At 42.4% G+C, this 25455-nt stretch overlaps 1 protein-coding gene across 9 annotated transcripts; it reads left to right on the top strand.

Moving 5' to 3' along the window:
* Positions 1-1574: 1574 nt before the first annotated feature.
* CREBL2 (cAMP responsive element binding protein like 2) lies at positions 1575-24848 on the top strand. 9 transcript variants are annotated; one of them, XR_005104340.1, is made up of 6 exons: positions 1575-1724; positions 5181-5329; positions 11678-11875; positions 13012-13159; positions 23415-23628; positions 24487-24848. XR_005104340.1 is itself a non-coding variant. In XM_037388146.1 (6 exons), the coding sequence occupies exons 2-5, from the start codon at positions 5309-5311 to the stop codon at positions 16634-16636; spliced, it is 459 nt and encodes a 152-aa protein (XP_037244043.1). In that variant the 5' UTR covers positions 1575-1724; positions 5181-5308; the 3' UTR covers positions 16637-16666; positions 17228-17938. The 9 variants fall into 9 exon arrangements, 8 of the variants coding, with proteins under 8 accessions (XP_037244043.1, XP_037244045.1, XP_037244049.1 ...); XM_037388146.1 differs by lacking the exons at positions 23415-23628; positions 24487-24848 and adding exons at positions 16545-16666; positions 17228-17938; XM_037388148.1 differs by lacking the exons at positions 23415-23628; positions 24487-24848 and adding an exon at positions 21191-22538.
* Positions 24849-25455: the final 607 nt, after the last annotated feature.

The following is a 25455-nucleotide window of genomic DNA, read 5'->3' on the forward strand; positions in this document are numbered from 1 at the left end:
CCACTCATGTTGCAACAGAGGGTTGCCTAAGTGAGCTATGTTGGCTCTTTGCCACTCAATATTTCCCTTCACCAGGGAAACCCCCAACTGGCTTTTAAAGCCAGCTTTATGGCCCCAGGATAGTGCCAAAGGTGGTATGAGGCGCCTTACCACCTTCTTCAAGAATTTGAAGGCAAAGATGGGGGAGGAGATCACAGGAGATAACCTAGGCAAGCTCACAGTGAGCTATTCCTTCCACTTTATTACCTGATGCCTCTTGCTTAACATACTGATCATCCCTGCTTTATTATTATTATTATTATTATTTATTATTTAAAGGGCAGAGTTGCAAGAACTGATTCATCATTTTTGGACAGGCGAATAGGAAGCAGTGTGCAAGCTGTCTTGTCTTCCACAACTGAAAAGCATGTAAGTTTATAGAAAAAAAGGCTTCTAAAAGTGCTTTGTCTCTGCTATCCAGAATGCATATCCCTCCAAGAGGAAGGTCTGTGATTCAGGGGGAAAATCCCATGACAAAGCCTTTAGCCCTAACAATTGCATGTAAGAGAGATTAAGTCATGGGAAACTTTTGTGAATAGAGTTGCACGAATAAAAAGAAACATGCAGCAACATGAAACATGCCTAGCTTTGGATTTTACAGCGAACTTGGAGCACAGACCACGTTTACAGGATTGTTCGCTGGGGTACATGCATCTTTTGAGTGAGCAGGGGCCTAATTTTAAGGGACCTGGGGGGAACACACGATGACACACAGCTTGGCTTTACATCAGGAGCATTCAACAGGAACTTTTTCTGGTACATGTCTACATGAAAAGGAGAGGAAACATGGTATTCCCAAGGGATTACAGGCAGTGTTCCTTCAGACCTGGAGTGGCTCAGGATCTCAGGCCCAGCACACCACGCAGTGCCCGAGTGACCAGGAAGGCTCAGTTCTGACTTCAGGAACTCAAAGGGCAAAACAAGGCAAAGAGCAGAAAACTTAAATTTGTTGGGTTTTTAATGCTCAAGCCATTACACGGCTGGAATCTGACTAACTGTAGCCATCACCAGAGGCTGCAGCGGGGCAGGGCTGCAGTCAGGTCCACCGGCCACTGTGGACATGGCGGCAGCACTGGTGGTGGACACGGCAGCAGTAGGAAGGACTGGAAGTTAAAATGAGGGCTCAGAGCGCGAGAGAGTCTGTACGCCCGACGATCGCCCACACAGAGGGCTGGGGACAGGAGGGGACTGGCAGCAGCACCAGGTGGCTTGGGCCGGCCGCCCCCCCAGCTCCTAACGCTGCGGCCGAGGCAGACACCGCCTCTGCGGGAGCGAGGGGTGGGGCGGCGCGGCGCGACGAGGCGGGCCGGCCCCGGGAGCCTTCTGGGAAACGTAGTTCGCGCTCCCGGCGGGGCGGGGACCAATCACGGCGCCGCGTCTCTCCCCACCCCCCACCCCACCCCCCGCGGGCCTCTGGGAGTTGTAGTTTTTCCCGCCCCCATCTCGGCAGCGGCCAAGGGTGGCGGGGCCCGGCAAGACTGCTCTTCCCAGCGCGCACCGCTCTGCCGCCGCTCCCCGGCCCGCCCAGCGCGGGGCGGGGCGGGCGGCTGTAAACAAACAGGGCGGCGGGCCATGGCGGCGGCTGCGGGCCGCGCCGGGGGACTGTGAGTGCTGGTGTCTGTCGGGGCGGGCGGCTCCGGTGTGCTCCCCGTGTGGGGCTGGCGGCACACATGGATGACAGCAAGGTAAGGGGCTGCGGGGCCTGGCAGGGCCTGGGCTCAGTGTGGAGCCGAGGGCAGGCGGTGAGGCGGCGCCTTGGTGCGGGGAGGCCGGGGAGCCCTCCTGCCGGTGGGTTCAGGCTCCAAGCGGTGTGATGTAAACCCCCACAAAGCCCCGTCACGGGTAATAGACAGGGAACTGCGAGTGAGGTGAGTGCTCCCGCTAAAGGCTTTGGAAGTAAACTTCTCTGAAATCTTCTCCGGAAGGCCTGTGGTTTCTGCCGGCAGGAAGGAGGGGTTGTCCCCAATCTATCCCGCTGCCCCAATGCAGCACAGTGCTTGGATGCTGCTTCAAGTTTTTCCTTAAAGCTCCAGACACAGGCCAAAGGCCAGATACAGACCAGTGCTCTGGTGTGGTGTGGTGGGCCATGCTCCTGTAGCACCCTGAATTTCTTAGATAAATAGGCAGCGTGGACGTGTGGTAAGGTGCTAGGGTAGGAGCTTGGGTTGCAGCCTTGTAATGGGTGTTGGTGCTTTGATTCTTCCTGCATTTTCATTTGAGAATGGCACAGTGGCATCCCTGAAGGTACAGGTCTTCCATTTAAGTAGAGCAAAACAGCAGGTACACAAGGAACACCTCTTCTGCCTGCTTGCACCAGGGTGCCCCTAAAGCAGCACCTACAGGACTGAGAAAATAACTGCTGTGTCTGCTCAGTGCAGTGTCTTGCATTGAAACTCCCAACTGTGTTTGGGTATTTTAGCTCATTAGGGTGGCGGTTATGGTAGTACCCTGGATTTTGTGCTAGAGATAGCTTAAGTTCCCAGGAGTGAGCTAGGTGAAACCACACTTGAGGTGCACTGTGAGGCAGCAGTCTTCTGACTCATAATAAATTATGAGCTTAGCTTGAATATTAAAACTGGTCATGTTGTCGTCATGTGCCTGTGGTACCTTATATGTTCTCAAGCTACCTGGTTTTCTTCCCACTCAAATTTTACTAAAACAAAATTGCAATGCCTGTGCTGATCTGCCTTAATTCAAAGAGGGGAAAAATACTTGTAATTTCTTAGGGAATAAACATAAGAATCTTAGAAGTGATTGATACTTTGGCAGTACAAAGAGTCTACAGAATTGATTGTAAGTATATGAAAAGTTTATGATGATTTGCCAATTCGACATGTATACTTTTTGGTTTTATCGAGGTCTTGTCTGAAATCTGCAAAGGAGGGTGGGGGAAATCTGCATCACTGAAATCAACCAAATGCTCACAACTGTGAGAACTGTATCAAAGTTTATGTAATAAGGGCAGTAGTTTAGAAAATCCAGAAGATGTAATTCTAGAGGCATGTATTGTTCGTCAGTATTAGCTGATCTGTATCTCCTTTAGTGTTAAGAATGCTTTGTTTCTCCTGTATCAGAATTAACTTATTTGTAACAGATAACTTTTGGATTTTTCATTTTTAAAATTTTTGGTCTCTTGTTGTCTTGAGTTCTGATAATCTGTGGGTTTTTTTCTGAAACCTTTTTGGACACATTTAGTAAATTTTTTTTACCCAGTCCGTAAGACAAGTCTTTGCTCTTAGAAAAATTGATGTCAAGTGAATAGAAAAAAAAAAAAAGGCAGATTGGAATATTTACTTTCCTTATCTTCAGTCTCAACTAAAGTTTTTTTAGTATGGCATTTTTATTTAAAACTTACTGCTGCAATACTTGTGAGAACAGTGGCATTGAAATGGGTCTTGCCCTGAACTAACTGGGTGCGGCTGTACCTAAGGAAAACTTTAAAACTCTTTGTAATCTCAGCAGGTTTTTTGTTGGGTAATAATATGGGGTGGTATGGGATCCTCATATGTTCTACTTAAAATAGATTATATTAGTCATTAAGTGCCTGCTGCTGTGGAAGGCTTTGCTGTAGTTGTTTTGAAGGGCTGTGGTTCCTTTCAGAACAAGTTCATGAGGCTGCAGGTTGCCCTAAGGGTTTGGTGGCTCCATTTAAAAGATCCCATTTCTCTTAGGAGGGCTCTTCCCATTGCATGTTGCTCAGCCAGGGTGAGGCAAGCACTATTTATACTTCATTTTATAGCCAGAGTGGTCTTACAGCTTGAGCCAGAATGTCCTAGAGGTCTTCTAAAAGTTCCACCGAGTCACGTTTTCCCCCTTATTGAGAGGGTTGGCCTGCCTGATCAGTCTTATCTGTAAATTGCACAAGTGTGACTGTGAAAGGAGTTTCCCTGCAAAAGCTGAGATAACTGAATTGCATTAGCAGTGAAGTAACCATTCTATAGCTGCATACACCCAATTTCAGTGTTTTCCTTCATCTGTGTGACATAATGTGGAGTTGGGCTTGCAGGCTGTAATGTTTTCCCTAATTCTTAGTGCACTATAATATAGCCTTACCCAATTTAAGAGAGCATTAGAAAAAAGGTTAATTGTAACATATTCCTCAAAACAGGAAGAATTAGTAAGAAATAAAGGGAGAGAGAGCATATCTGAGCATGAGATCTAGAAAATGTAGAATGTGTCATTCTTAATCTTGGCAGCGGAACATAGTAATTGATTACTTTTCTGAATCGGAATGAAAATTTAGTAAAGTGCACCCAACAACTTTTTAAAGTGCCTTGCCTACCTCAAGGCAGCTGCTCAACTATGTGTTGGATATACAAAGGAATGTAAGAAAGCAGGCTTAAGAAAACCTTTTGTTACCCAGTTCTGATGACAGTGAAACAGTCCACTCTTCAGATTTTTAAAAGAGTAGATGTCAATCTCTTATACTTGTTTTAATTCCAGGTTAGTTTCTCAATTTTGATCAGACTGGTTCTTGGTTCTCAGCTTTCTTTTGCTTGTAAATAGCTGCATCCTCTAAATGGAAGAAGCAAATTCCTTTATACTTTCATCCCCCCAGACACTGTGGCTGTCGAAAGCCAAGCCGAAAGCCAGGTCTCCAGCTCAGATCTTTTGCTTTTCATCAGGCTGGTCCCATGGCCTTGGGCAAGGATGTTAGTCTTGAGGTCTCACTACTTCTAAACTTCCACAAACTTGCAATGCGTGAAGTGAAAGAAAAGCCTTTAAATAGGTGAGGTCTGAGTGTTTCTAGGTGTTAACCGAGTTTGAAAAAGCAAGCCCTCAGGAAAACAGTTTGTATGGAGCATTTATATTTATGGATTGAGCATCTGTCAATGTCTTGCTCTGGTGTTCATACAGCCTTTCCATTTCGGGGGAGCACTTGGTGTTAGGGGAAGGGAAATTCCACAGCAAAAGGCAGCACACAAGGAGTTGTGCTGCTTTCTGCGCTGCCCAGCTTTGAACCATCAAATACCCAGTTGTGTGTGATCCCAAGTCATAATTATGGGGGTGCAGGTGTCCCTTGGAGGGAGTGTGGGAGCAAGTCAGATGTGAAATCTTGTGCTTAAAATAGAGAGCTTGGTGGGTCTTTATTAATGAGATGTCCTCTAGCACATCTCTGCCTGTGACCCTTGCTGTTGTAGGTGACCAGGACCACAAAGAGAGGGACAATCTCCCAGCAATCCTGGAATCCACTCTGAGGAATGCTTTCAACACCACAGCAGGGACTGAGAGCTAGTGTGGAGAGCAAAGCACAGGATGTGTTTTCATAATGACCTCAGTTGTTACGGAGGTGGGTTACTATGTTTTCACCCTTCAGGGCTTTTTCACAATACGCAGGTTTGCACAGTGCTGGAGGAGTCTTCCACCCAGGATAGTGTCCAAATGTAAAGTGTTCTCATTACTGCTTGCTTGGAAGTATAAAATAGCTTTGGCTATAATTTGAGATGGGCAATTTCACATCATCAAATGTTTTAACAAGTTGCTGCTCAGCATCGCTCAGATGATATGTCTGCTTCCTCACATTTGCAATAAGGAAGTAAAATGGATAAGCTTAAATCCTATAGAACAGCTAGAACAGTTTTATTTCATTGTTGCAGTGAGCTGGGAGGATGTATGTGGTAGTGTTAGTTGACTATCCCTGTTGCCTGCTTCAAGCTCTAACAGAGATAGGTTTAAAGACGCGCCTGGGTTCTGTTAGTGTAAGCCAGGAGAACACATGTGGCATGTTGGTGGATGTGCTTCCATACATGAGTCTGTGAGTCCTTCCTGGTGGAAGAGGAGGACTCTTGCCGGTTGAGTGGTAAGGTGGCATCTGGGTGATTGCTGCACAGTCTTAAGTAGCAATGCTTGCCCTGAACCTTAACACTTAGGCACTTGTGGATGCCTGTGTAACACTTCATGAAAACCTGATATTTATTCCTAGCTTGTGTGTTTTTTTTAAATAGACATTTCAGCAAAGATAATCTTTAGCACAGATGTGTAAAGAAGACTACATTCTTGGTACATTAATCGCTTCATATGATTAGAGTTTTAGGATTAATTTCTGTTGACATATCTGCTTAAGACTTAGAAAATGTTTGTTCACTAAATAATAGCTTGCATTTTTGGATCATTATTGAAGGCATTTTGTCTTCCAGTGAAAGTTAACTAAATAATCTGTGTGAAGCATATAAAATATCATTCAATGGAGGAATAACTGATATATTTTCTAGCTGGGTTTTATACTGCTGCTGTCAATGGTATGCTGTGGCTTAGCTGATAAGGTAACTTCCTTTTTATTAGGAGACCTGTGACTAACTTGATTTGATTACTGATCTTGAGAAAATGTATGCAAGTGTGAACAAATTCCTTCCTCTACTGTAATAAATGCAGAACTTGGGCTTTATTTTTTGCTAATCACTTTTATAGTTTTATATCAATTCTGTAGATGATAGTCAGCTCCATGCTAAGTTAAATTCTGCATACCTGTACCTTCAGCCACTAATGTAACCAAGAGTCTGCTCAAGATGGTTCCTTGAGCTGGATCTTGGGTACTGGTTGATGGAGCACTTGAGAGCTACTTGTGTCAGTAAATGAACTGAGAGCTGCTGGATTCTGAACTGGTCAATGCGATCAGCGTTGATGATGATCAGTAGTGGTGAACTGTGCTTCAGATAGTCTTATTTTAATCTTCCAAGTTGATCAAAACCTGCAGATGTCACAGTGAGGCCACCTTTATCACAGTCTTCTGAGTGGCTCAGTTCCTTGTGATGTGAATCCTGGTAGCAGTATTATATATGTGTCTCCTTCCTAAGGAGGTCCTCTCCATCACACAATCTGGTAGTGTTTTTGTAGAGAACTACTGAATCCCTCTAATCTGAGGGCTTTTTATACATCAGGGCAAGTAACTGCAGCTATTTCCAATTCCAGATCAAATAATTTTGTACTTGAACACTGATGTCAGGCAAGAATGATGTTAAAGATCTAAGTACTGTATTAAAAAGGGAAGGAGTTATGTTCTTCTATTTTCTGAAGTCTGAGTGAACTGAAATAGGAGCTTGGTCAGATTTCTGACAAATGCATGTCATAATTAATATTTCTATGACACATTTTATGATTAATATTGTTCTGGGTCTTGATTAAATATGACTTCCTGAAAAAAACCAAATCCCTACTGCTGAATGCTAATAGATCACATCCCTTTATAAGTTCTGGAGGAATACAAAGGGAATTAAAAAGTGTTTGCTTGCTTGTTTCTTTTCTTGGTCTGCTGCCATGTTCAACATCAGCTAGCACTTCTGCTTTGTCTTCTTTCTGTCACATCAGCATAGCAACTGAGTAGGCAAACATGACTAGAAGCCAGGCAGATAATGTGGGATGGTGGCTGTCCTGGTTTCAGCTGGCATAGAGTTGATTTTCTTCTTGGTAGCTGGTGTAGTGCTGTGTTTTGGATTTAATATGAGAATAATGTTGATAAAAGACTGATGTTTTTAGTTATTGCTAAGTACTGTTTATAGTAAGTCAAGGACTTTTCAGGTTTTTAGGCCCGGCCGGCAAGAAGGCTGGAAGGGCACAAGAAGCTGGGAGGGCACACAGCAAGGACAGCCGACCTGAACTAGTCGAAGGGATGTTCCATACCATAGAATGTCACACTGAGTATATAAACTGGGGGGAGTTGGCTGATGCCTGCCAATTGCTGCTTGGGGACTGGCATCGATCAGCGAGGAGTGAGCAACTGTATTGTGCATCACTTGAGTTTTGGTTTTTTCCCCGCTTTTGGGTTCTATTCCTTTCTCCCTCTCTCTCCTTTTCATGGCAATTGTCATTGTTATTTTATTTTGTTTCAGTTATTAAATTGTTTTTGTTTCACCTCATGAGTTCTACCTTTTTCCAGTTCTCCTCCCTATCCTGCCTGCAGGGTGGGGGGAGTTAGCAAGTGGCTGCTTGGTACTTAGCTGCCAGCTGGCGTTGAAACATGACAGTGGCAAAGGATTTATCAGGCCTTTTTTTTTCCCCAGCTGGGTTGCTTGAGGTTACAGAAGGAGCTTGTAAATATTGGTGAGGAAAAACTTTTAAGGATGCAGGATTCGATTAAATTGCTTACCAAACTAGCTGTGCAGGGTGATGCCTAACTGTATGGTGCACTCCACTTCAGAAGCCACAAAGACAGTATGAGCCTTTTGGGATGGTGTGAAGGCAGATTATTAGAGTCTTAGCACTTAAAGTCTGAGTTAAAAGGGAAGGAAGCTTTTCATTATTTCCATAGTCCTGGTGGTTAGAGCATTAGAAAGCAATGACCCAAGAGGTACAAGCCATTTTCCTCCCATAAGAGAGCTTGCGTGCAGGGCTGCTGCAGTGGTAAAAGATCTTGGGGGAGAGAGAGCAATTAGCATACCAATCTGTAGAAAGCTCTCTAGAGTGACTAATTGATAATGGTGGATCCAGGGTGCATTTGCAATGTGCAGAGCAGTCTACACCAGCGTCTAGTTTCCTTACAGATTACAAAGTGCCTTTAACAGGTTTATGTCCACATCACTAGATTTGTCTGTAAAAATACACTTTTAAACTCAAGAGTTTTTGTAAGCTCAACTTGATTTCTTACTGGCATAGAGATAGACTTTCTCGCCCTTTGTATGTTTTCTGTGTTGATGTGACCCCCTACCTTGAAAAAAAGGCACCAGCTGCATATAAACATACATGAGATGCTTTAAAATAACAGGTCCTTAAAAAGAAATTATTTTGTGAGGTTGTGGTGTTGGATGGATTTAACTGCTGTGAAGCTGTGCTGCTTGTGAGTGCTTTTCATTGCCAGTGCCTGCCCCAGATGCTGGCTGTGGAAAGGTTGGGTGCTCTTTGCCCGTGCTTTAACTTGCTGGTTGTGAGAAACAATGTGGTAGCAACTATTCACCTGCCTGATGTTCTGGTGAAAGAGGATGGCAGTGACATGCTCCTGTGCAGGACTAAGACTCAAGCTGTTATTTTGTCTTGGTGCAGCAGTATGTGGTGTGCTGGGGTTCTTGAGAGCTAGGTCACTCTTCTAGAGGGTCAGAACGGAGTTGCAAAGGTTTTTTAAGAGAGCTGGAGTGTATGTCTCTACAAGACCTCACCTAGCTCTTGAAGTCAAAGGTATACTTCAAACTACCTTGCATTGGCACAGAAAAGTCTCAGGCGGTAGAAGTCTTTGAGAACTGAAGTACTTTGGCTGTAGTGTATAATGTAATATTCAGAAATCTTTCAAGTGCAAGTAGTAATAGCAAATTGTGAGAGCCTACATCCCCTCCTAGGGAGACGATGTTTATTTCTGACTCCTGCTGAGCTAGGAGTTTAAATCACAGCACACATGAGTGTGGTTCCATGGGAGGACAGAGCTATGCTTGTCATGCCTGCAAGGGGACAGGCACTTTCCTTTCTTCGGAGCTTATTTCCCTCTTGGCCATGGCTGGTTGGTTTTATCCTGCCTTGGTGAATATAGGGTCTGAACAAGAAGATCATACGGAGGCCACCTTGGTGGAGCGAGTGGATTACTCAAACTGTATTAAGCAGTTCAAATGTAAGAGAGCTTGATATTTTTTTCTTTGCTGTTCTAACTATATTGTGCTCATTTCATTTCATTATCACGAGATGTCCATTAAGTACTTTCTGCTCCTCAGTTTGCTTATGGTAGGCAGCTACACCTGAATAAACTAGGAGGGGCAATATAGAGAGGGTAAGATTATGTTGGCATGTGATTATTGACTCACTTTCCAAGGGAAAAAAATGGCTCAATTGTATGATCTTTTTTTTTCCTTCATTCTAGCACATCAATTCACTATGTTACTGTTTTTAGCAGCCTGCTAAGTTTGTAGAACAAGTGGCTTTGATTGTCAAAGCTGACTTACTTGGTAGCATCACACAGTAAAAAGTGCCTTTTTTATGATGAACTCTAGTTTGAACAGTGTCTGTTAGAAAGTCGCATCTACATACAGTATAGTGAAACACTAAGCCAGCAGTAAAAATTCTTGTATGTAGGTGTGTGTGTTAGGTGTGTTTCTCCACACCCCCTCCATTCAAACAGTGTGGTCAGAATGCAAATAAAGAGAAATCCTCACTTCAGAGGGGAGATGGGGTGTGTGGCTGATGTAATGCTTACAGGGTGATACACCAGCATGCTGAGTTTCAGGCTATGTTTAAGGCTTTCTTGTGCCATGCTCTCATGTTAAGAGTAAAATATTTGGGTTGGGAAGCACAGAGTAAACATTGAGGAAACTATTCCTTTTTTTATTATTATTTATTTGTAGTGAGAGAAGCTTTCAGATCTGTTTCTTTTTTTTAAAAAAAGACACACAAAGAGGGGAAAATTATTGCAAAACCTGCACTTCATAGGAAAAGAAACTAGGGGGTTACATTTCTGCAAAGGAGATGTAAATTAGGCACAGGGAGAGTTGAACATCAGCATAGGTTGCATGAGGAGATGCAAGGAAACAGTTTTCCAGATTGTGTAATCATGTTTTGAAGGTAAACATGGCCAGAGTGGTTAGGTATAGCTGGAGCAGAAGCAGCAGAGGTAGGACTCGGTGTAACTGAGTTCCCTGTTTAGTAAAAGTCCTCAGAAGATTCCTTTGAAAGAAATTGGGACTGAAGAAGCTCAGATGGCTAGTGAATAATTCCAACAAGTTGCATCTTTACAGTAGGCTGAACCTGCTCATTTTATTACAGCAAACTAAATTTTGGATGCCGTTGATATAAATCAATTTTTTTTTTTTTATTCCAAATCAGTGTTTAACTCCATAATATAATATTTCTAGGGCTGGCAAGAATTAGGGCAGGGGTTGTTGTTAGTATAAAACCAGTTTCACTACAAGTTGACTGTCATCTTGGTCCTCTCAATGTCCCAGATATCCTCCTAGATAGCTGAAGTACTGGGGAGGCCAGAACCAGACACACTACAAGAGAGAAATGGAGGCACTGGAGAGAGTCCAGCAACAGGCCACTAAGATGAAGAAGGGACTAGAGCATCTTTTCTATGAAGAAAGGCTGAGAAGGCTGGGATAGTCTAGTCTGGAGAGGAGAAGGCTCAGGAGATCTCATCAGTGTGTACAAATACCTGTATTTGTAGGGGAGGGTGTAAAGAAGACTGAGACAGGCTTTCTTCAGTGGTATCCATTGCCAGGACCAGAGGCACTGGGTACAGACTGGAATACAGGAGGGTCCATCTGAATATCAGGAAATGTTTTTTTTACTGTGAAGCTGACTGAGCACTGGTAGAGGTTGTCCAAGGGCTTGTGGAGTCTCCCTCCTCTGAGATATTGAAAAGCCTTCTGGACACAGTCCTGGGCAGCCAGCTCTAGGTGACCCTACTTGAGCAGTGGAGGGTGGACCAGGTGACTTCCAGAAATCCCTGCCAACCTCGACCATTCTGTGGAGCTCCTCCAAACCAGATTAGTAGCATTTACAATAGGACTGCTTAAGCACTGACTTCACTATGAAATCATATCCCTCTCTTTTGTTTTTGATGCTTTCACTGAAGACTTCATACATCACCCCCCATATTTCTTCTGTGGCTCCAGAATCAGTGAAAGTATATGCAAGATTATCTGCTTGAGATACCTGGTAGGCACAATGACATGGTTATAGCATTAATTTTGCAGAATAGGATCTTTACTGTACCCTTGCTTTCCAGGTGGTTGGAGGCAAGGTAAAGAAACCAGGCAAGCGAGGTCGTAAACCAGCCAAAATAGACTTGAAGGCAAAACTTGAAAGAAGTCGTCAGAGTGCCAGAGAGTGCAGAGCCAGGAAGAAGCTGAGGTACCAGTACCTGGAAGAGCTGGTTTCAAGCAGAGAGCGAGCCATCTGTGCTCTCAGAGAAGAGCTTGAAATGGTAAGAAACTATCCTTTAACTTAACCCTCAGTATTATTTGGGACCTGTCCTCATGGATTCTTGAAATCACTGTGACTGAGAGTGGGACTTGGCTAGCTGTAAGGTATCAAAACATCAGTAACAGATGCATTCAGCTGTTTGCCTACTTTGCGTGTTGAATATGAACTTCATGTTGCAAGTTATCTGCTGGTTTTGAACTGGAAGCAAGCAGAGCAAATGCCATTGCATAGGAGCCTGTTGTCTCTGAAATGGTTGTTTTGGAAAACCTCTGACAGAGGTAGAAAGAGGTAGAGGGTGGAGATGTATTAAAATATCAAGGGGAACATATATCCACTGTGTGTCACTGCTTCCCACAGACCTTTGTCTCTGTTGGGGAGGTTGATTCTTGTAGGATGTTCTCTGTGTAGATGGTTGCACAGCTGCCCTGTGTTCCAGCACGTATAAGGTGGGTATCTTGGCCAAATAAACTGCATTAACTGAAGAAGAACGTTTCATCTGCAAATAAAGACTCGACTCCTTGGTGGTACTGAGATGCCGTTGAAATTTCACTGGAGTTGAGGATATTGCGTTGACCTTGCATTAAGTTTGTTTAAATAGTCAGGGCTAATCACCACAAGTGAATAAGGTTAGGATTGGGTGGAAAGTCAGCTAACTGACCACAGGTGTGTTGGTGTGCTTCAGGGTTTGCCAATGAAGAATATAAAATGAGGGAACTAGGAATAAGGCACATGTGCTGTAGCCATGCCTTGCACAATCAGAAAGGACGTCTTAATAGTCAGTCAGCCCGAGAGTCATGTGAAATATTTGTTTTTAAAAGGCCATGAACTGGAACGGTATTCTGGCATGCCAGCAGCGAGAAAATGCACAAAGTGTTCCATGTTGTTTAATAATTACAGTATTCTGCCTAGTACTGCCACTGAGTAGCAGTTTATTGACTGAAACAGGATTTACTGAAGCAGGTATGCAACCATGGACACGTGCTTAGCTCATTAGGGCTCTGCAGTTTTGCAAGAGGCTTCAGCCCAGTAAATTCAAACCTTAAATGAATATACCGGAAGGTAAAGATTACAGCTCTGTTTTGTCTGCTAATGTGATCCTGGCTGTTTGCTAATGCCTAATGTGTTTGCGTGTTTCAGTACAAGCAGTGGTGCATGGCGATGGACCAAGGGAAAATCCCCTCTGAAATAAAAGCCCTGCTAACTGGAGAGGAGCAAGGCAAAGCACAGCAGAACGCGACCAAACTTGCCAAGGCTGGGAAGACAGAAGCAAACAGCAGCAATCCCTGTAAGTATTCAGCTTATGGTTAGTTCCTATTTTATTACATCTTTTGTGGTGTAGGAGGGTGGCTGTGGTGTAGGAAGAAACATAAGGATGTGCTTTTGGGCACAAATAGTTGATTGAAGTAGCGAGCTTAGTGGGTGGTACAAAGGCTCTGTGTAATGTTTACATGGACAACACAGAAATCGCACTAGCTAGGAAGCGGGACGGTTATTTTAAAAGACGACTCAATCCTTGTGTTTCACCAAGGCCTGTGGTGACCTGTCAAGACCTGAGACCTTAATCTTTTACAGCATTTTTTTTTTCCTAATGCAAGGTAAATGGAGCACATAAAACATAATTGAATTTTTAAAACTCCATCAAGAAAACATTATTCTAGCAGCAAGCACTCAAAAGGGAGAAATGCTTGACTTGAGATTTCCTGTAGTCGTCTTCCTGCCTCATTTGTGCTTGTCCAGGGAATGTAATAAGTTTCTTCTAGGAATTGAAACGTGAAAAGATCATGTGATATAAAGTCATATTCCTGATATGTACATGCAAAGGAACAGAGTTAAGGTGTAGCATGGGCAATTCATTACCTTACATCTTCTAATCTTGTAATATTGCATGCTACAGGTTAAATTACACTTTACTGTACATTTTTTAAAACAGCAATTCCTAGCTTTCTGTTTTTAGGAAACAGTGTGAAAACCACATGTGTAACTGTAACAGTCTTCCTCCATGGTGCATCATTCACAGGAGGCCAATGCAGAACCTTCTACACTGCAGCAGCAATAGCTTGGTAGCTAGCAGAAGAATGCTGTTGTGAGAGAAGTGGATGCATCCCCAGATGCAGGGGGAAGGATCCCAGTCCGCTGTCTTCTCTTTGCTCCTCCCCACATGAAACTCTTTGATTGCAGTATTCGTAAGCCTGCATGGAGTGGGGCTTTTGGGGTAACAGGTGTTTGTGTGAGTGGAGCCTTGTTCTTCCTTTCTCTACACCACCCTCCCCAAATACAGCTATGTCAGCTTTTGGTCATTCCAAATAAGAGACGGGGGCTGCTTTTGTGTCAGAGCCCAGAATTACACTGGCTTTGTGGTTGGTAACTGTCATGGGAGTCGGTGAAGTTCTGTAACGTAAAAGCAAAAGGAGGATCTTTTAACAGCTTGGCTAAAGCCAAATGGAGTATCGTAGGTCGAGGAGAAGGGACTGATTCAAAAGCTTTCAGTAAGTAAGTTTAAAGTAATGCAATTTGTAACCTAAATAAAGATCTCTGCATCCTTTTATAATGCAGCATGTCTCTTATGTGATTGGGACTCTTGAGAGAGGTACTAGATACATTCCCTGCTTTTGTCCATACTTCTTTTGCAGGATGTATCTCCTGCCCCCCATGCTCCTGGTAAGATAGTCAAAGCATGTCCCTCCACCTTGCTTCCAGCAGTGGAACAACTGCCATCTCCTCCCACCAATTGTGCTCTGCTATCTTTCTGTATCTACCTACACCTTGGGCCCTAGTATCTTTCTATGTAACTTAATATGAATTCTGCTGTGCTATCCTGGTTTCCCAGCCAAAGATAATGCCAAAAACAGGTAGCAAAGAAAACAAGTTGCATCAGGTTGGTTTTTTTTATGATGAGAGGTGATGACAAAAGTCTTGCAGGCTGATTTACTCATCCCAGATATTGACAGATAATTTGTCGCTTTCCTTAAACCGCTCTTTCTCCTGGATATGCTTTTTGCATTTATGTGATGCAATGTGGAGAGTGGAGCTCTCATGATTTTCAGTGGGGGTTTTGCTTGCTTATTCTGTTTTGTTTGTGATAATGTCTTTCTCTGTATTTTATGAAATGCATGGAACATTTTTTAATATTATGTTTTCTTCTTCGTTTCATAGAATAAATATTATAATGAATGACTTTGCTAGACTGAATGTTGCCTTCTTTTTGAGCTAATTGGGTCTGTTTAGGCTTATGTCAATTCAAGGTTAGTTGAAAGCACTGAAAATAATAGTGCCATATTTCAGTGTACAGCACGGTTGTTTTCAGAATTCCATTCTGAGTGCTCATATATTAATCTTTAAGGCATAGTTTAAAGTTTATTCTATAGACCCTCCACTCATGTACTTGGCTAGCAATTGATAGTAATGTTGCATAGACATGGAAAAATAGGAAAGGTTAAGTAACACTGAAGCAGAGATGGGGAGGATACAAGGGTTGCCCCCCCCCTTCCCCCTTCCTTATAATCTCTGAACTGCAGTTTGTCCTAAAAAATAGAACAAAGCCAACCCATAAGTTTTGGGATAGTTGTCACTGTTGAATGCTTGTGTGTCCTTTCTCTGAATTTTCTGGAGGAGGAAAAACCACCCTAGGCCAAATGTCCAGAACTATAGTCTGTGAACCTTGCAGTTGGATTGTGTAACATAATCATGTCAGAAGTGTAATACATTATTTTTTGTTAGAATTAGACTTATGCATCTACTTTCAGATGTAAACTATGTATTGTAATTAAACGTGTATTTCAAATGTTATGTTTATACTTTGTGTCTTTCTGAACTGGGGATGTAGAAAATGTGCAGAAGAGTTGTGTGACCAGAACAGTTCCACTCAGCACTAGGTAATGTGGCAAACACAGCTCTCATCTCGCCAGAAATACTTCACTTGCTCTCCTCCTCCACTCTTTCTTTGTTTCACTTTCTGTGATGCCAAACAAGAAGCTTCTCAGGAGTTACGTTTTCTTTTATGGAGGAAATGGAGAGGTGGAATTTCTCATTGTGATGAGCAACAGTTTTCATCTGTTCCCCGTCATGGTGGCTTCTGCTTCTTGGCTTAGCCAGCTGTTGATGTTACAGGATTGTGTTTGGCAAGCCTGGGCCCAGCTCTGTGGCACAAATAGTGGCAATCATGTTGTAACAGGTTTTTTTGTGCTTCATGCAGATGGGACAGGAGGCATGTTACAGCCTACATCATCTTAAATGGTTTCCTTGTTTGTCCTGTAAGCCAAAATATGCATGACACCTAGTTAGAGGCTCTAACTGCAAGTTTCCAACCTTCTCCAAATCCTGTAGTTCATTTTGAAATGTAGGTTTCTCGGCAACAAGCATTTGCATCTGTGACTTCCATCACATGGCAGATTATGCTATGTTATAAATGTTGTGGCCTTAGATGGATCTCAGAGTCCTTTATTTTGGAGTTTGAAGTTTTGCAGTTCCTCTTGAAAACTAAGAAATATTTGTGATTAATTTGCTACTTTGATGCTTACAGCCTTCACGTCCACTGAGGTCGCTCCTAGAAGTGATACAGGCAGGTTCTCTGGCCAGGAGTTTCATATAGTACCCTGAATAATGGAGGATAGTTTAGTCTTATCCTCCCTCTGTGTAAGATGGGCACAGCCTTCCACTCATTTCTCCTGCAGTGAGTGTGTGCAGCTGGTTCTTTCTCTCAAACATCGAAGAAAGGAAAAAAGCCTGGAAATGCTTCATTTTCCCACTTGCCATGGAAATCTAATTGTCAGCTAGAACCTTTGCCCAGCTAAAGGTGGGTATCTCTTGGAAACTATCCATAGTCTTCAAAAAATGTTGTCTGTAGTAATTGGTGTTTACGACAACGCTAAAACTGTGTTACAGTAAGGTGTAATAAGACTGAACTCCGTGCTGATGGCACAAGCAGTGTACAGTTACACTAATCCTTTTGGAGAGTGTAACCTAAGCATTTACCAGATAGTGGAAACTTCATAACAAAACATGCAATAATTCTTGTGGGTTTATATGCTATATGTATGCTTTGTGCATAGAATCCTGAAAAATGAAGTGGATACATTTGAGTTGTCACTTAACTGAGAAAATGTTGTAATTCTATGTAAAAAAAATAAAATCAGCCTGTTTTCATAATCTGATAGTAAGTGTTTGTCAAAGAAGCTATATTCCACTAGCTGCTTTTCAAAAGACTGTTAACTTACTGTTAACATTATTAACTGTTTTTAATGTATTAAATGAATTTCAGAAAGCTTTTCTCTTTCTTTACAGCTGAAACCCAGCTAGCTTTGCGAAAGTGTCTGTGACTGACTTGTTTTTCCTTTTTTTCCCATTTACCTTTTAGGGTGAAGATTAATCTACATCACTAATTATTCTAGTTCTTGCTGGCATCCCACGAAGAGGTGGAGATTTGGTATCATAGCTCCATTTGCTACTTTCCAAGAAATCATAATCTCTACAATTAGCTATAAAACTACTGTTAATGTAAGGACCAAATGTTTGAGACTAGTCTAAAAATGCAGAGGAATCGGAGGAAAAGCTGAAATAAGAACCCTAGTCTTAGTTATGCTGAAGAGTTACAGCATGAGTGACACAGGATCAGCTGATGTAAAAATCCCTGTTGTAGGTAGGCAAGTCAAAACACCAGCTTCTAAGTGTCCTGCTATTAGTACCACTGAGCATTAATTTCTGTGTAAGTTATGTCAATAACTGAATTTCTTGTATGACTGTTGTGAATTTGTGTGAGAAAACAGAAGCTTCTACTCCACAGTAAAATCTGAGGTATCCCGTAACGAGTAGTGCATCAGTGGACTAAAATTCAACTGATGCTATATTTATGGAATGTGTAGATTTGTGTATGTGGCTAAAGAAGTAGAATTTTTAGTGCCAGTTTTGCCGTTGCCTTAAGTAATTTCTGCAAAAGCTGGTGCTTGATATTATTTATACCATTATTTGTGTTTTCTTTATCTTACTTTAAATTGTAACTAGAAAATGCTGTTGTTCAGCTAATGATTTTCAGCAACACTTCATTAAAAAAGCAACTTAAAAAAACCTAGACAAATGACTCTTGCTTTCTTTTTTCCTCCATAAAAAGCACTTGGGATGTGGAAACTTTGCTTCTTTAAGTAGTGCAAAGTTAGCCCTCCTTTTTTGTGTCTGCCTGTAATTCACAACTGGCTTAATCAATGCTGGTAACTGCTGCTTCAAGCAATTCTTGTGTATGATCTCTGTATGTTAGGGTGGGCAATGGTGACGTTCCTAACTATGCTGCAGCTGATAGGTATTCTGATGATGAAATAAATACATGAATAAGTGGATTATAAAATGTGTGTTTTCAGGGACTGTTTTCAATGTGAATAGAAGTAGCTTGCAATGAAAGGTGACTTTTTTCCGTACCATCTTTCTCATGGCAACTTTCAAAATATATTTTGATGAATTTATACAGTGCTGGTGACAGCACTGCTGCATATTCCTGTGGTAGGGCATACCAGCAGTGTCCTCCAACTTCAGCATCTCCTTAATGTGGCATGCTCTGAATGCCTGCTGGTGTAAGAACAATTTGTTCCTACTCACTATGGAACATAGATCCTGCCGTGTTGCTAGGTCAGTGTTTTCTGTTTTGCATTTCTGGGCTTTTTCTTTCCTCTCCCTGTTGAAATGTACTTTTCAGTATGCATTCCTCTTTCCCTACAGAAAGAGAGTCTTCTGTGAATCTCCTTTCTTCCCCAAGTGGCCTGGCAGCTGTTTTCTAAAGCTGTCAAGGGTTCCCTTTCCAGAGGACTACATACAAGCTTGAGTTAGTTATTCTGCTGTTTCTCTGTGCCTCTGCACGCATGCTGTACCTCACCCACTGACTCACACTGAATACACCTTCTGCATTTTAAGCTTTCAGTAACGTTAAATACCCCTTCTGCACTGCAAGCTCTTGATAGTATCACCCTTTGTAGCTCAGGTCCCACTTGTTTCTCAGCCTAGCGGAAGCAGTGCTGCTATCTGCTCGCCCCAGAGTGGTTTTTTGCTTGTTCAAACATTCTTCTGTTCAGCTGTATGATCAGGAGGAAAACTGTTAGCAGACAGCAGCAGCAGGTGGCAACGATGATGTTGTTCAGTTGTAGGTGTTAAGCATGTGTAGAAACAGTTCTGCTACTCACAATGTTTTAAGTCTGGTTTGTTGTGTTGGGGTTTTTTTCACTTGGAAACACTGAGGTTTAGATTATTGTTACTTGTAAAATTTAACTTCTGTAAAATTCCAGGTTGTCCAGCATGTTCACCAGCAACAGTGTTTTCAGACAAAGGGGTAAGTTCAGCTTGGGTTTAGGGACCCGAAACACTCTTATCGAGCTAGGGGGGAATTAATTTGTGAGAAAGTTTTGGCCCAAAGGCCTTTATCTCACAAGCATTAGCCAGGTAAGGTTTCGTCAGAGTACATAGGATAACAGTGTTAGCTTTCCATTTAAACCTAGAAACCTGTCAGGGATCTCAGACAGAGAAAGGAGAAGGAGGTATCACCTAGATTTCTGATCAGCTAATTACTCTTGTGACAAGTATTTGTGCAAACCTTCAGAAAACTCTAGCTTGCTTACACTGCAGGGATCTGTGGATGAGAACAGAGAGCGTTACCATTCTCACTTCAGCAAGCTGCATTTCTTGTGACTTCGTTCTTAGGGTTTCTCGCCTTCCAAAATAAAATAGTAATTAGCTTTTTAATTACTAGTATATCAATGGAACCAAAGTGGATTGCTGCGGGTGTTTGAGAAACAGCCAATTAACTACTTCAGCTTTTGGGATTTACATAATCTTGTGTCTTTTTGCAGTAGCTCTACTTAATGTTGTCATCTTTTCAATCCAATGCCACTGAAGGAGCGGCATTGTTAATTAAGCTGATACTGTCTGCATGTGCTGGCAGATAAAAAAGGCTGGCTGACAGCTAGGGAATGATGATGAAGGTTGTCTGTTTTAATCCTCTGCCATGGGTTTCTTGCGGAACGAGCACAATTGCAGTTCTGTGGATGTATTAATAAAAATACGTAGGCAGAATGATGAATGGCCCCTTGTGACTGCTTGTATTTACCTTGCATTTTTTTCTGAATCATGCTCTTTGCATGAATAAGACACACAATCAAAACAAATGTGCCTGTTTGATTGTGCCACAGCTTTGCCTTGGTCTGGCAGAAGTACTACCATCCGCTGTAACTTTAAAGATCACCTGTTAATATGGATTAAAATTATTTTCTTTGTTACTATAAAAACTTTTTCCCCATCTTCATTAGTATATAACTGTTTTCAGACATCAGCGAGAATTTTATAAAGTAGCAGTTTCAGGTTAATTAAACAGGTTGGAGAGAAGTGCAGAGATTATCAAGGATGCTTCTAAGTGTAATTTCTTCTATGTATGCTATTTTTCTATCATGCTTGATTTGAAGCTCTACATGGAGATGGTAAGATTACAATGGAGGATGAATACTGATGCACTCCAGTTTTATTTTCTGTTGTGGGGAGCTGACTGCTAGCCTTCCAAGGAACACAAGCTTTTATGGTCACAACTTTACTATAGCAAGGAACAGGGAAAACTCCTAGTAGTGTTTCTTTTGTAGTGATCAGGCTACAAGAAAAAAATAGTGTGGGGCCTGTGCTTGGCAGCAATCATTTGTCCTCTGGGTAGGTGACATTTGGAAGCCTGGACCCCCTGCAAACTCTTCTTCTGCCCTCCAAAGAAAAATGTAACTTGAGTTGTTTTTCATTAAACAGTTAACCTAGGGTTTCAAGCTCTCTTCCTACCTGCACACCAGCTTTTCTATTCCAAATTGTTTTATAGAGATTTGTCACTTTAGCTCCCTCCTTTGAAGATTAAAATATTGTTACCTGTGTCAGAAAGTATTTTTTATATTGCTGGGGCCACTGAAGGATTGTTTTCACAAACTCATTTTCCTTTGGCTTCGATTGGACTGGACCTATTTTGAGTTAGTTTTTGTTTCTTATCTGAAAAGCAGAAACTTTTTAAACTGCTCCAACCTGATCACTTGTAACCATACACTGAAATGATACAGAAGCTCATAGCTAGCATCACTAGTATCCTTTTGTTTTGCTCCAGTGTTTGGATGAAGAATTAATATATAGCAGACTTGGGTTTTTACTTCTATTTTAGTTTTAATAATGCTAATATATTCTGTTGTGCTGCTTTCATACATGGAAATCACAGAAGTGTTTGCATGTTAAAATCTCATGGGAAGGGTTTTTGTCTGATGAAGTCCCTGTGGTCTGATTTCCATTGTGATTTTTGCCTTACTGTTCCTTTTCCTTCACTCAGTAACTGCAGCTGCCCCATTTGTGACTCCCAGAACCCTGCTGATGGGCAGGGGACAGCTAGGCTGTGGCTGACCTTCAGGGATGCTTGCAAATTGACTGGTGAGCAAGGACATGCGCTGGCGGGCTGGTGCACTGCTCTCGGAGTACAGAGCGATGGAGGTCTCTTTTGCTTTCACTTCAAGTGGATAAGTTAGTCCAGTTAGCCCTGGATTTGTTAGTTGTCCAAACTGCATTAGCTTTGTGACTTCCCTTTAAAACTGAGTTGGAGTTGGCAAAGGGTCTTGTAAGTTGCTGATGCTGACTGACTGCAAACACAATTGCGTAAGTCCTGGTTCCCCAGCAAACCAGGCTGGTGGTAAGTCCCAAAATGAGCTTGTGTGTATCCAAGCGTCTGAAGGATTCTTGGTTCCAGTTTTACATTTTGGATCACTTTTGACCGGAGTCCATCTAAGAGAGAAGAATTCTGTGTAACCAGAGTGATTGAAGAGTCTGGAGATCGCTCTGTAAAGCTGAAATCAGCAGCTCACTTACGCTGGAATTTCAAAATTTGCAGCTGTGTTATGCTGATAAATGAAAAACCTTTTTCTTCAAGGAGTTTTATACATGTATGCACATGGGAAGTTTCTCAACAAAGGAAAAATAGATTATTTCCTCAACCAGCTCTTCTGAGATACTCTTTTAAAATACCTAAACTGAGAAAGTGGTTTCTGAAAGTAGCCTTAATTAAAACTGAGTATGTGAATGGTAAAAGTAGTCAGGTGAACTTGAAACCCTAGTATTCAATTTTGATGACTTTGGCTTGGAAATAGGAGCATTGCCAGTCATTTCTTACACAGCCTGTGCTTCTATAATATTTGGAAAAAATTCTCATATTCTGTCAGTTTTAAAGGTCAGACTTTTACCATCTAAAGATTGTGCATAAATTTAATTATGATCGTAGCCTCTTGGCATAAACTCTCCTGCTGCAAGTGTATGGCAGAAGGTTTGGCACCATGGAAGCACTTTACAGGTGCCTCCTAAGAGACACCTGTGAATAGGATGTCCAAATGAAGTTATGCTCTTATGTTTCTTTTAAACCGGAGGATTGTTATTTTAAGTTAAAAGCCATGAGAAATAAAGTGTGATTTTAGGGAAATTTAGAAGAAAGCCACCCTGAGAACTAAGGTGAGAATGCTACTGGTCTTGCAATCACAAGCAAGTTGCAGGGAAAAATACTGGATGCAAGGAACAAGTTACAGAGAGTGCTTTGTAAAGGGTGAGGAATGCTCTTATTTCTAGATCAGCGTGGTGGGTGGGTAGTTGGTCTCTGTGAGGAGTTTTTTCTCTGTACAGATCATTGTTTCTCCCTTCGCCAAGCAGGACATTACCTGGGAAGACTAAAGAGAGGCAGCACCTCCCAGGAAGCTTTCTGCATGCTAATGATGAAGTTGCACCGAATTTGCCTCTGCGTATGTGCAGTGTGAGCTGGATCTGTGCGAGGTTGGTGGTATCGTACATCCCATGCACGCTCTGCTCATACTGCAAAAGCCACTGCACTAAGTACATCCTTTACACTTTTGCCACTGCGCTAAATCTGCAGAGAGTTTTGGTAGACTGCCGAAAGGGTCTTTTTCAATCAAAGATGTTCCTCTTGTGTCCTTTCTCATGCAGAACATCCATGTTTTGTTCATGTATTCCTCAAATACCTGAAATACAATACTCAAATATATTTCAAAGGTGTTTACTGGTGTGAAAAGATTTTCTCTAATGGGGGAAAGAGATTATTATTTCCCTTGAAGACAAAACTACAAATGCTTTGATACCTTGATAGGAATTTCTCATGACAGTTAACATGATCAACAAGCAGGAACTGGTCTTTGAAGACACAGCTAGGTGACTTGGCCATCAAAAACATTGCCTGGCTGTCAGAAGCTGGCTAGTGTTGGCATATACAGGTGGCAGCCCCTGCACGGGGGTGATGAACAGTGGTGTGGAGCAGTAGTGGAAAGGCAGCGTGTCTGCCATCGCACCCAGGATGGGACCTCTCAGGTGGGGCTTAGAAAGGTGCTGTTGTAGGCTCCAGAGCCACCTTGTACTGCATCATCCTCTCTTGAAATATTTTGAAACTGCTCTTTATATGTCTATCTGACTGTTTTCTGGCTTGTGCTGAGGTGGTGGCTGCCTTCCGCTGGCGTCCTAAGATTATGCGTGGTTGAGCTCTGAAAACTTGATGCTTTGTGCCATAGGCTGGTGCTGGCAGTGCAGCTCCTGGTATGAGGGCCAAGGGCCACATCCCCAACGTCCTCCTTCTTAAGGAAAAAAGTATACAACCTCAAGACTTCATTATGAGAAAGATGTCCTGGATTAATATGAAAGACCAAGTGAATAACGTGTCAAGAGCTGTTTCAAAGTCTGCAGAAAGCCTGATGGCAGATCAGATCCAGGCAGTGCTGTGGGTTGGTAAGAAAATCAGGCCTACTCCTGCTGCAGGTACAGCTAACTGGCAAATAACCTGAAAGCTCGCTAACTCTGGATATCATTTAATCATTTTCCTTTCTGTATTTGGATCAATACAGAGAGGTACTCTGCAGAGTATTCTGCAGAGTATGTACGGCACTGGAGATGGTAAATCTCCAGGGCTGAGGAGGAATGCTCTAGTGCCTCTGAAATAAGATAAATAATTACACCCATCTGTATGTGGCCTCTGCTCTGTAATTCTACATAGTCTCAAAAAGATTAAAGTCCTTGATCAGTCCCTCCTCCCCAAACCATGGAAACAAAAGCGTCTCTCACTCTTGTACATGCAGTGAAAAAGCTAGTGTCTGGCCAGGCATGAGACAAGGACAAATTAAATTATTTGATGATGTAATTTATTTTTTTTCTATTCCCTTGCAAATGGAGGAACAAATCAAGAGCTGTTCTAAAATGGTTGAGATGCTGGACACAAAGGAATTACTGCTGTCTGTGCCACACCTGAATTTTATCCGGGGACTGGTTGCATGGGAAAACTAAAAGACAACTTTGTGTGTGTTAGCAGTAGTGCAGAATAAATCTGTATTTTAGTTCAGGCTGCTTACCAGAAGGTGACATTTATATAACAATCTTCCAGTAGGTGTGTTATGTTTTACTAGAAGCCAGTTCAAATAAAGCTTATGTAATTTATAATGGCCTATTCCACAACACTCGCTAGGTTGAAAAGAGCCAACTAATAAAGACATATTAACTTACAGAATCACTTAGGGGGCTAATAACCCTTCCTTTGAGTGTATGGGTCTGGTTTCAATAAACTTCAAATCTGCTTTTTGTTCTTTTAAACAGGAAGGATCTGATATTGAGAAAGGCTGAGCGCTCAGAATTTCAGCTAAAATCGATGGCGTGTGTTCAACACCTTGGAAAACCAACTCCTAAATCAATGTCAATTAATTCTGAAGTCAAACTGGTTCAGTAGAGGAGACTGAAAAAATTAGGGGGGGTCTTAACTGGGCATATGGAAACTCTTAAGTCCAATTATGGGTGGTAGCCAGCTCGCTATCACCTCCGGGAGGCTGGCTGAAAAATAGGTTCAAGCAGTGTGTGTCTTTGCTTCTCACTGACCCCCACCCCTCCGCTGGAAATTTTTAAAATATGTTTAACCAAAAATCGAACTTTCTGCTGAAATAAAAAGGGGGTATGTAATTTGACAATTTGTAGTAGTAATTCCCAGGTGAAAGCCACTTAATACCAAAAGTAAATGACAGCGATGGAATTTCCACTTAAGGGGTGTCTGCTTAATGGAAAAAAAATGTTTAATGGTTGCTGCTGTGTTGTGTTCTTACACAGAAAACATTTAAGACTAAGGGGTGGATGGGCTGGAGATCCAGGAGTCCTCTTTCCCAGAACTGCTCTCTCGCGGACAGGGTTGAGGTGTGTTTGTGAATCAGGAGGTTTTGTTTGCTGAGTGCCGACCCTGCCCTAATAACTTCTGCCAGCTTCAGCCCACATCTGCACTCTGGTTTCCTTGCTTATATACATGCTCAGGGACATGCATGCCTACCCATGCAGGAGCAGTGGTTGGCATCCTCGGCACCTAACCAACCTTTCTGGGTTACAGGGGTGTCTTGAGAGCTGTATGAAGCTCCAGGAGCAGTGGTTGGCATCCTCGGCACCTAACCAACCTTTCTGGGTTACAGGGGTGTCTTGAGAGCTGTATGAAGCTCCAGGAGCAGTGGTTGGCATCCTCAGCACCTAACCAACCTTTCTGGGTTACAGGGGTGTCTCCAGGGGCAGTCACCGGCTGTTTCCACATTA

The sequence above is a fragment of the Falco rusticolus genome, chromosome 5, assembly GCF_015220075.1.
Source record: "Falco rusticolus isolate bFalRus1 chromosome 5, bFalRus1.pri, whole genome shotgun sequence".
In the NCBI taxonomy this organism is placed as follows: domain Eukaryota; kingdom Metazoa; phylum Chordata; class Aves; order Falconiformes; family Falconidae; genus Falco; species Falco rusticolus.

What these genes read in the sequence shown, in the direction of transcription:
- CREBL2 (XM_037388146.1), top strand. Translation starts at nt 5,309, where the DNA reads ATGACCTCAGTTGTTACGGAG. An exon ending in TGACCTCAGTTGTTACGGAG is followed by an intron (nt 5,330 to 11,677) that starts GTGGGTTACTAT and finishes CTTGCTTTCCAG; the next exon opens with GTGGTTGGAGGCAAGGTAAA. An exon ending in AGCAAACAGCAGCAATCCCT is followed by an intron (nt 13,160 to 16,544) that starts GTAAGTATTCAG and finishes TTTCTCCTGCAG; the next exon opens with TGAGTGTGTGCAGCTGGTTC.